The sequence below is a fragment of the Erythrolamprus reginae genome, chromosome 2 (assembly GCF_031021105.1).
Source record: "Erythrolamprus reginae isolate rEryReg1 chromosome 2, rEryReg1.hap1, whole genome shotgun sequence".
NCBI classification, from domain to species: Eukaryota; Metazoa; Chordata; class Lepidosauria; order Squamata; family Dipsadidae; genus Erythrolamprus; species Erythrolamprus reginae.
This window is the reverse complement of record NC_091951.1, coordinates 155974986-155986697: the sequence shown is the minus strand read 5'-3', so window position 1 is coordinate 155986697 and position 11712 is coordinate 155974986. Positions and strand designations below refer to the sequence as shown.

Genomic DNA, 11712 nt, shown 5'->3' with positions numbered 1-11712 from the left:
GATACAGTACGGATTCACGATTGCGCTGCCTCCTGGGAACTGTAGTCTTGGATGGGGGGGGAAAAACTCTGAAAAAATAGTTGATATAAAAATAGTGATACCTTTAAAGCATGTGGCTTCAAACTTGGCAACTTTAAGACTTGTGGACTTCAATTCCCAGAATTCTCTAGCCAGTTTTGCTTGCTGGAGAATTCTGGGAGTTGAAGTCCACAAGTGTTTGCAATGAAATTTGCACGGAAATCACGTCTTTTGATCCGACAGCAGTATTTTCTAACTGCGAATTCAACTTTAGGGAGAGAGTGAGGTTTCCAATAAGGTGTTTTTAATACTCGTCTTTGGTATATGCAGCATCTTGAAAACTGAAAAAGGAATTTCCAACTCTCACATAAAGTGAGTTCATTGTGGAAGGTGAATGATCCGAAGTAGTCCTTCACTGGTATTTTGCCACCTGTGCTAAGTTGTCTAGTCCAGTGATTTTCAACCTTTTTTGAGCTGCGGCACATTTTTTACATTTACAAAATCCTGGGGCACACCATCAACCAAAATGACACTCTAAGACAGTACATATTATACATATTGCCCCCCCCCCTTGTGTGTGTGGGTATACACACTCTTGAACCATTTCCCAAAACAGGTGAGGGCTGGGGGGGTTTTCTCTCTTATTCTTTGGGTGCTTTTTATCATATGCTTTAAATCAAGAGTCACTTCTCTCTTTTGTTTCTCTCTCTTTCCTCTCATTCTCTTCCTCAATCATTTTCTCATTTCTCTTTTTTTCTCCCCTTTTTTCTCACATTTCTCTCTCTCCCTCTCCTTCTCTCTCTTGCTTTCTTTCTCTCATACACAAACTCTCTTGCTTTCTTTCTCTCTTGCTTTCTTTCTCTTTCTCTCTTGCTTTCTTTCTCTCTTTCTCTCTCCCCCTGCTCTCTCTTGCTTTCTCTCTCTCTCGCTTGATTTCTTTCTCTCTCTCTCTTGCTTTCTTTATCTCTCTCTCTCTCTTTCTCTTTTCTTTCTTTCTCTCTTTCACTCTTTTCTCTCTCTTGCTTTCTTTCTCTCTCTCTCTTGCTTTCTTTCTCTTTCTCTTTCTCTCTCCCCTCTTGCGGCACACCTGACCATGTTCCACGGCACACGTTGAAAAACACTGGTCTAGTCTCTTGGTCAGTTGCCTATTCTCTATTCTTCTCCATTCTCAGCATCCTAAATCCCTCTATATAAATGTAATTTTTGTTACGAATTTTAACTTAAGGAGTAAAAACCAACACAAAACAAAATTGGAAAGAAAGGATAGAAAATGCAGGGGGGAATGAAAACCGAAAGGGGGTTCCCCTGTGGGATGTGTGGCCAATAAATTAGCTAAACAAATAAAAATGTAATTAAGAAAAAAAACAAGTATATAAAGAAGTTTGCTCAGGAATTTTGTCAGCTCCATTTTCAGAGTCATCTTCCGTTTGAAATATCTCTACGGAACTCCACTAATTCAGCTTTGTAAATACTTCTTGGTCTCACATGAGCCCTAAAAATAGCCTGTCTGCCTGTCTCTCTCACACACACATACACACACACAAACACACACATTCTTTTTACAACCCTGTAATCCTTTCCTTCAGGGTTGGGGTTTTTTTTAGATTACTACTAAAGTTGGAAGGGACCTTTTAGGTTATCTAGTCCAGTTTTTCCCAACCTTGGCAACTTGAAGATATCTGGACTTCAACTCCCATAATTCCCCAGCCAGCATTTGTTGGGAAACACTGATCTAGTCCACCCCAATACCCCACCCCACTCAAGCAGGAGGCCCTACACCAGTGATGGCGAACCTTTGGCATGGGTGCCACAGGTGGTATGTGGAGCTATATCTGCTTGCACGCAAGTCATTGCCCTAGCTCAGCGCCAACATGCATGTATGTGCCAAACAGCTGATTTTTGGCTCACACGGAGGCTTTGGGAGGGTGTTTTTGGCTTCCAGACAGCCTCCAGGAGGATGGGGGACAGTGTTTCTACCCTCTCCTGGCTGCAGGGAAGCCTTTGGAGCCTGGGAAGGGCGAAACATGAGCCTACTGGGCCCACCAAAAATTGGGAAACAGACCAATTCTGGCCACCAGAGGGCCTCCCGGGGGGGGGGGGAAAGCTATTTTCACCATCCCAAGGCATTAAATTATGGGTATGGGCACTCACGCATGCACAATAGTGCACATGAACGCTCTTTTGGCACCTGAAGGAAAAAAGGTTTGCCATCATTGCCCTACACCATTTTAGACAAATGGCAGTCCAAATTCTTCTTGAAAGTCTCCAGTGTTGGAGCTCTCACAACCTCCGCAGGCAAGCAGGCTTTCACTGCCAGAAAGTTACTCCTTATTTCCAGGTTGAATCTGTCCTTGGTCAGTTTGTTATTCCTTGTCTGGCCTTTTGGTGCTTTGGAAAACAGCCTGACACCCCACCCCCCACCCCCCTGTGGTAGCCCCTCGAGTACTGGAACACTGCTGTTATGTCTTCCCTGGTCCTTCTCATAGGGTCAGTGGAACTAAATGGAACTGAGAATTTATTGGCCAGACGCCCTTTTTGACGCCTGTGTGAAGACGCCTAAGTTGCTGGTATGATTGATAGGCAAGTCAATATCCTGGTTTACATCACTAGAACCAATTAGGAAATACAAAGAATAGCAGTAACACCATTAAAGAAATTATGAAACTGAAATTCTCTAAAGAGAAGTTGTGCTGGAAAGAAGGCTGCCATACAGAGATCCTGGCTTTCTGGGTTTCTTCCCGTGTAGGATTTAGAAATTTCTGGTGACGTTTCGACGAGGTCCCACTCGTCATCTTCAGGCTAGTGTTTCTGTCCTTGTTCTAGGGCGAACACAGCAAGACCTGAGCTGCCTTCCCTCTATAAATACTGGTGGGTAGGTGTGGTTTGATGGCTCAGCAATTGCCTGCTGTGTAGAAACTTCCTGGTGAGTCAGTGGGGTAACACCTGGGGTCGTTGATATAACTGAGGTATGCTGATTGTTGATTAGGTGTGATATCCTGAATAGTTGGAGCTTGCAAACTGTTTGGTTGTTTTGTAATGTGTGTTCTGACTCTGGTTTCAGTTTCTATGGCTGGGATACGTTTGTTAATAAGGGCTGGTTTCCAGATGTCTGGTAGGCGGGAGGTATCATCCTGCTTGTTCATATTTTGGGGAAGTTTCTACACAGCAGGCAATTGCTGAGCCATCAAACCACATCCAGCCACCAGTATTTATAGAAGGAAGGCAGCTCAGGTCTCGCTGTGTTCGCCCTAGAACAAGGACAGAAACACCAGCCTGAAGATGACAAGTGGGACCTCGTCGAAACGTCGCCAGAAATTTCTAAATCCTACACGGGAAGAAACCCGAATATACCAAGACCGTCATACCTGTACCCGTGAAAATCTACAAAAACATATATATATATATATATATATATATATATATATATATATATATATATATATATATTCGTTCGTTCGTTCATTCATTCATTCATTCATTCATTCATTAAATGGGATTTCTAGGCCACTCTTCTCCAACAGACTCAGGGTGGCTTACATGGTGACATCAATACAAGCACAAAATCTAAGAAACCCAGTATAAAACCTAATATAAAACCTCATGCATTTAAAAATCATTTAACTAAATCCAATCATAACCATTCACTCATACCGTTGGCCGGAACAAGAAAGCAATGCTGAACAGCCCCAAGCCTGCTGGCAAATATGTGTTTTTAGAGCCCTACGAAAGGCCAGGAGGGTGGGGGCAGTGCAGATCTCTGCGGGGAGTTGATTCCAAAGGGCCGGGGCTGCCACAGAGAAGGCCCTTCCCCTGGGTCCCACCAGTCGACGTTGCTTGGCTGACGGGACCCAGAGAAGGCCAACTGTGGGCTCTAACCGGTCACGGGGATACATGAGGCAGTAGGTGGTTTCATAAGTAATCTGGTCCTAAGCTTTATAGGTGACAACCAACATTTTAAATTGCGTTCAGAGACCAATTGGTAGCCAATGCAGCTCATGGAGTGATGGTGAGACATGGGTATACCTCGGTAGGCCCATGATGGCTCGCTCGGCTGTGTTTGAACTAACTAACTGCAGTCTCTTCTATGTGACCCTGGGACAGTGGAAATGTCATAAATTAATGCTAGTTATCAAGCACCCAAATGTTGATCGTGGGATGCTGCAATGGTCATAAATATGAAATAAGTCACTTTTTTCACGACTGTTGTAACTTTGAATGGTCACTAAATGGTTGTAAGTTCAGGATTACCTGTATATTGTATTCAAGTAAGAAATGTTTGAAGAGAATTTGTGAAAGTCTTTCCCCTTAATATTATGGATACAATAAGTAAACTACAAAAACGTTTAACTCGTTGTCATCCCAAAGTTATATGGATTTCTGCAAATGTGATATAACCATAATTTTCAAATTCATGCAAATGATTTTCAGAGCTTATATAATACAGTATAAGCCATAGCAACTGTAGGCATCTTCACATATGTTATTGAATATGTTCATGAAAAAATCAAGCTGTCTTGGTTCATTCCAGATGTATTGCATTTCTTGCTGACATAATTCTGGGAAATTTAATTAAATGTATCTGGTGGATACATCTGGTTGAGAAAAGATCACTTAAATCATTTTGTTATATGGTAATACAATTTTTTTCCCTAATAAAACCTTGGAAAAAAGTAGTACTCTACAGATTCAAAGGATAAGAACCTTCGGAACCGCCTTCTGCCGCACGAATCCCAGCGGGCCCCAGGGGAAGAGCCTTCTCTGTGGTGGCCCCAGCCCTCTGGAATCAGCTCCCCATGGAGATTAGAATGGCCCCCACCCTCCTTGCCTTTTGCAAGTTACTTAAGATCCACCTTTGTCGCCCGGCATGGGGTAACTGAGATACCCTGAGCACATATAGTTTTATGAATGGTATGATTGTATTGAATGATTCTTAATAATGGGCTTTTTAAATGATTTGTTTCTTTTTAAATATTGGATTTGTATATTGTTGTGATTGTTGTGAGCCGCTCTGAGTCTTTGGAGAGGGGCGGCATACAAATCTAATAAATTATTATTATTATAAGTATTTAATTCTTTGTATAATATAGTAGATAAATTAACATCACTGTTTGAATTAAAGTTTAGGATGACTTTTCCAGCTGATTGTTTAGAACAGGGGTAGGCAAAGTTGACTTGTGGACTTCAACTCCCAGAATTCCTGAGCCAATCATGCTAGCACAGGAATTCTGGGAGTTGAAGTCCACATGTCATAGAAGAACCAACTTTGCCTACCCTTGGTTTAGAACATTCCACAAATGCTCTTCTCTTTTTCTCTTGGAGTTCTGATGGAATTTATACTGTGAGGAATGCAGTGACATTCTTCAAACTATCAATGATGTTTTTAAAGGCAACAGGGCAATTTAAGTAGCACAGCAGGTGTGAGGCAGTTAATTCTCTCTCTCCCTCTATTATTTCTTTCAAGTGGTATATTTTTAATTGGACTCAGCTATAATTGCAGCAATCCCCTCATTCCACCAAATTAAAATAACATCTGACTTGAGAAATTGTATCATCATTTCTTGTGCTTTCCCAAAACAATTGAGAATTGATCACTCTCTCCAAAATTAGTTCAAATGCACTTCTGCCAACCATAATGTGCATTTATCTTCTCTGCCAATTTATTAATCAGATGCTGGAATTCTGAATGCACGATTCAGGCCACATGAACGAAAGTGATCGTGTTTCTTTTTATTTGTGTGCTATTTTTAAGAGGGAGCGTCATGTTTCAAATAAGATGTAAACATATTCATTTACATTAATTTAATTTAATGTCATGCATTTAATTTATCTTCATTTACAGGTGGTCCTCGACATATGACCACAGTTGAGCCTAAAATTTCTGTTGCTAAGTGAGACAGCTCTTGTGAGTTTTGCCCCATTTTACAACCTTTCTTGCTATAGTTGTTAAGTGAATCACTGTAACTGTTACGTTAGAAACATGGTTGTTAAGTGGTTCTGGCTTCCCCATTGACTTTACTTGTCAGAAGATGGCAAAAGGGGATCACAATATCCCACAGAAACCTCATAAATGTGGGTTGCTACAATGGTCCTAAGTGTGAAAAATGGACACTTTTTTCAGTGTCATTGTAACTGAGAATGGTCACTAAACAACTTGATGTAAATCACAGACTATCTGTATGTTTGTATGTATGTATGTATGTATGTATGTATGTATGTATGTATTCATTCATTCATTCATTCATTCATTCATTCATTCATTCATTCATTCATTCATTCGATTTTTATGCTGCCCTTCTCCTTAGACTCAGGGCGGCTTACAACATGTTAGCAATAGCACTTCTTAACGGAGCCAGCATATTGCCCTCACAATCCGGGTCCTCATTTTACCCACCTTGGAAGAATGGAAGGCTAAGTCAACCTTGAGCCGGTGATGAGATTTGAACCGCTGACCTTCAGATCTACAGTCAGCTTCAGTGGCCTGCAGTACAGCACTCTACCTGCTGCGCCACCCCGGCTCTTATTACAGTCGCATACTGTATATGCTGCCCCATCACACAGATTCTAGATGGCTTACAATATATACTGCTCAAAAAAGTAAAGGGAACACTCAACTAACACATCCTAGATCTGAATGAATGAAATACTCTCATTGAATACTTTGTTCTGTATGAAGTTGAATGGGCACAACAGCAGGTGAAATTGATTGTCAATCAGTACTGCTTCCTAAGTGGGCAGTTTGATTTCACAGAAGTTGGATTTACTTTGAGTTATATTGTGTTGTTTAAGTGTTCCCTTTATTTTTTTGAGCAGCGTATAATACAGAGAATTCATATAAACCAGACTCCCCAGTAAAAATACTAGCCTGAAACATCCCATAACATTTCAGTATAAAACTAAACTCAGAACAGTTTCACAGTGTCACTATCAGTGCTTAAGCATGTGTTCCAACAAAATTCTTTTTTCACAGCTTTGTGGAAGGACAGCAGATTGGAATGGAAATTATAAGGTCATTTTCCCCAGTATTGGAACCACCACTGAGATTGCTTGAGTTCTGTGAGGAGAATCTAAGCATCCCATCCTGAGATGGTTGTACCAAATTAATGGAGGAATCTAGTCAGACGTCCTATTTTAGACTAAATGATCACAGTGATTTAATGATGGAATTATAATTCTAAATAAGATGGCAGGTAGAATCCTTGTCTGAGCTATAGCTCACATACTTTAGGATAAATAAGTGGAAGGGTGAGCTCTCTCCTGGTAGCAAGACACAGAACTGGCGGTCTGCAAATACAGATTGAAGTTGACAGTCCAGGGTGCCAATCTACAATCATAGCAGCAAGAGATTATTAGCAGAACTAGGAGGCAGGCAGTCAACAGTGCAAGAATGGTGTAAGGCAACACCAGAGAAGTAGTTTGTCAAATATAAGAGACTTCCATATATTGCTCTGATAGTCCAAGCTTCAAGAGCAGAGCAGGGATAGAGAAACATAGGGCTGATTCATCTAGAGAGCTGTTTCCAACAAAGTGCAAGACTGTGGCAGCTACTCCAAAGTAGCCCTAACAGTGGGTGTAACTCAGCTATAGACACTGTTGTCCTAGCTTCTCAACTAGTTGAGCTGAGGTGGCACAGCAGGTAGAGTGCAGTACTGCAGGCCACTAAAGTTGACTGTAGATCTGTAGGTCAGCGGTTCAAATCTCACCACCGGCTCAAGGTTGACTCAGCCTTCCATCCTTCCGAGGTGGGTAAAATGAGGACCCAGATTATGGGGGCAATATGCTGGCTCTATTAAAAAGTGCTATTGCTAACATGTTGTAAGCCGCCCTGAGTCTAAGGAGAAGGGCGACATTAAAAATTGAATGAATGAATGAATGAATGAATGAATAGTCAAGTATGTAGATTGTCTTTGCTTTGTCTTTCAAAGTTGTTAGTTTGTCATGGGATGATCTGGCCCTTCTAAGTCTGCCATCATCTGCTCTGCATATGGTCTCTCTTGTCTGCTTCAGAGGATTGATCACCTGCCAACTCTAAAGTTCACGGTTCACCCCAAATGAATGGTGACTTCCCCCAATAAATATTAAATAGCATGGGGGAGAAAGCCATACTTGTGAAAAGTTTCATCAAAATAACGATGGGCTGATTAAACGACCTGAGTCTTCAGAAAGGGGCGGCATACAAATCTAATAAATTATTATTATTAGTATTATTATTATTATTATTACTCCTCCTTCATAACCATTTGCCAAAACTATCCAGGTAGGAAGGAGCAGAATTATCATAAAACATCTAACTTTTTCTAATTAGCCATTTTTATTCTGGATTGAAATAGTTTATTCACACACATTAAACATAAACCATTAGGATAAACACACACATTTATTTAAAATAAATTTGTTTAAATACTATTTCACACTGTAGGATATCAATTGTTGTATTATTATTTGCATCAAGATTATTTTTGCAAACAACTTCTTAGCTGTAATTTAAGAACAAACATATTTCAGGCAACAGGCACGTCATTGAATTCACTATAAAGTTATATAGGTCTTTTTAAAATGACAAGGCACACAACTTATTTATTATATCTGGAAACTCTGGGAGGTTTTGTCTCTGGGAGGTAATGTAAGTAGTCCTCAATTTACAACCATTTGCTTGGTGATTGTTTGAAGTTACAGCACTGAAAAAGTGACCTATGACCATTTTCCACACTTATGGCCATTTATGACCATTGCAGTATCCCATGGTTATGTGATCAAAATTTGAATGCTTGGCAACCTGCAAGTATTTATGAAGATTGTGGTATCTTGGGATCACCATTTGCCATCACCTGACAGACAAAATCAATGAAGAAGCCAGATTCATTTAACAACCACATTACTAACTTAACAAGTGCAGTGATTCACTTAACAGCTGTAGAAAAAGTCATAAGTGGGACAAAACTCACTTAACAGCTTCTGCTTAGCAATGGAATTTTGAGCTCAATTGTGGTAGTAAGTCGAGGATTACCTCTATATTTAGAAAACTCTGGATTGGGGAAACCTGCCTTAGCTGCCGACCCAAAGAACACAACACATACAAAGCTTGGTTTACTAATTAAGGGCTACTAATAATCTTTCTTAGTAGTTGTTCAAACCTAAATACAGCTTAAATCAGTCTTTTCTGAACAAGAGCTGTAAATTCAACTTCATTAGCAACCAGCAAGAGTCTAAGAAAAACTAATTCTGACACAAAGTCTTTCAACTTTCTATTGTTATTTCATACAATAATCTTACTATGGTTGGCAAAATGCCCAGAAGCAATTTACAGGAAAAATGACACTGGAAAACAAGAGTTGAACAGATGTTTCTGAATTGAAAGACACAAAGTAACATGAATGAAGTTGTTTCCTGCACATTGGCTCATTATCTAGGGGAGTGGCCAGTTAGCCCCAAGTCTTACTGCTGAAGAAACCTCCTCCTCAGGAACCATTCCTGCCTTTTGGCAGCTCTGCGCTCCTGTGCATTGAGAACAGGCTCCTCCTCTTCTTCTTCTTCGCTCATCTCACTCTCTGGTGGTTCTGAAGGCCCTGGCCGAAGCCCTACCTCTGGCACCAAGTCTTCTCCATCCTCCTGACTGTCAGACACTGGTGCCAGCTGCACAGGCCGCTGACGAATCACCACCCCAGTCTTTTGGCTGTCGGAATCAGCTACAAGCTGCACAGGATACTGGCGGACCAGAACAACAGCTGCCTTCATGTTTGCACAATCATTTGCCTGAATTAGTATACTTTGATCTAAAAGGCAAACATATCTTACAGTTAGCCATAGTTTCCACAGCATTTAGGTGTCCTCCGATTCTTTCTTCTTGAAGGATTGTGGATTGAGAAAGACAGTCTGGAAGTCATTGTTTTGAAAGCACAGCAGCCTTTCTGTTGCAGTTGTCAATTTCAATGTCAACATATTTTTCAAACAGCTCCCCACAAGGATTCCCCAATATTCCCCACCCAGCACATGCATACAAAAATCATCCTTTGTCTGTAGGAAAATTGAAATTGAAATATCTTCATGATGGTTTAGTCTTTCTTCCTTCCCACTGTGGAGTAGCTGACAATATCTACTACGTTTATTAAAAAGGTATTATGTTTTTCTTTAACAAAAACCTAATATCTACTAGGTTTATTAAAAAGGTATTATGTTTTTCTTTAACAAAAACCTATCTTAGGATGGACAGATGCTTTTTCCCCAGCATTTCAACTTTCCTTCCATTTCTGCTAAAGTTTAAATTTCACAGGTGTCCTTCCAACAAATAAGGGCTCAAAATCTATTTCTGAATTTGTAGTATTAGTTCTACGAGAACTGGATTTTTACAATAAACCTGCCTGTGAGCTAAAATACCGAAGATTTTCCATCTATGGCTCATCAGATCACATTACAATTTTGTTTTTTCAAACCACCCTATTTTCCCCCATGGATGCACCTCAAGGTCATACTTTGTGTGTCACTGTTGGCTTTGTAATGGGTCTCTGATTTTTGGAGTCATTTAAGATTCTTGTCGCATCAGAGCTGAGCATTAGTGAGCTGAGACAAAGCGGATACGCTGCGAGTATGCTAAATCCACCATGTAGAGTACTAAGTTCACATAGGTGAACACCGCAATGACCACTTGGTTGTCCCATGGACACATGGCTTGGGAACACTGGTAGGGACGTTGAGGAGAACCATATTTACGATCAAAGCAGAAAACCGGCCATATCACTGCAGCGCTCACGTACATCAGGATAGCCACGAATGTGTAAACAACTACAAAGTGCTCAAAGGGGCATTTCAGCGTTGCTGTCTTTCCTGTGACGCTGAGAGCCACCACAACCACGGTCACCACAAAGCAGAAGCTGTAAACAGCCACACACCACTGGGTAGCTGCATACTTATTGAATTGGCTGTCCTTCACCAGAGCGCCAAAGATGATACAAGCTACAAAGGATTGGACAATTTTCAAGAGGCCTGAGACTGTGGCCATGTAACTTGTCACCTGGCCTGGCTTGGCCCTTGTTAAAAATACTTCTGCGGCATACGCCCAAAACACAAGCCCTGCAAAAACACTACTGGCGATCCGGAAATTCCTCACCTCACAACTATTGGAATCGCAGTCAAACTTGACGTTGAGTGGGTAGATCACCGCGGCAGTGATGGACATGAGGGTGGCAAGCATGGCAAAGGCAGCTGTGAAATTCCCCCAGGAGAGACTTAGGTAGCCATGGAGGCGCGTAAACTCGCAGGTGAGGATGAAGACGGTGACAGCGAAGCAAAAGCACCAGACCGATATACAGAAAGAGCCATAGGCCGCGCTGAACCCCCCTCGGTGGGCCACAAGGCTGAATGTAGTACATCCAAACACGGCCTGCAAGAGTCGAGCAGCTCCCACCCGAGAGGCCACTGCGTCCACGTTGAGGTATGTCCTACTTGGTCTCTCCATCGCTGGATCGGAAGTCCTGGATTCCCTTCGGTAGTTGGCTCTGGTTTCTCTTGTCCTATCAGGAGCTAAGCAGGAAGTGCCGCGAGAAGAAGCTCTGTATCCCCTCCACCCAAATGTTTGCTGGCTGTTATTTATGCGGCAGGCATAGTACGTGTTTCTGACAGCTTTGTGAGACGGACTTGCCTCTGCAGTAAAAGCATTGACCAGTCTTTGTCTGTGCTGCAGTTGCGATCCATCAAACCTGC

The 11712-nt window shown here is 41.5% G+C and overlaps 1 protein-coding gene across 1 annotated transcript; it reads right to left on the bottom strand.

Annotated features, from left to right (window-relative positions):
- Window positions 1-10224: 10224 nt before the first annotated feature.
- On the bottom strand, window positions 10225-11467 carry MYADML2 (myeloid associated differentiation marker like 2). Its single transcript, XM_070735962.1, has one exon. It carries the CDS (start codon window positions 11465-11467, stop codon window positions 10565-10567), a length of 903 nt encoding a protein of 300 aa, XP_070592063.1. The 3' UTR covers window positions 10225-10564.
- Window positions 11468-11712: the final 245 nt, after the last annotated feature.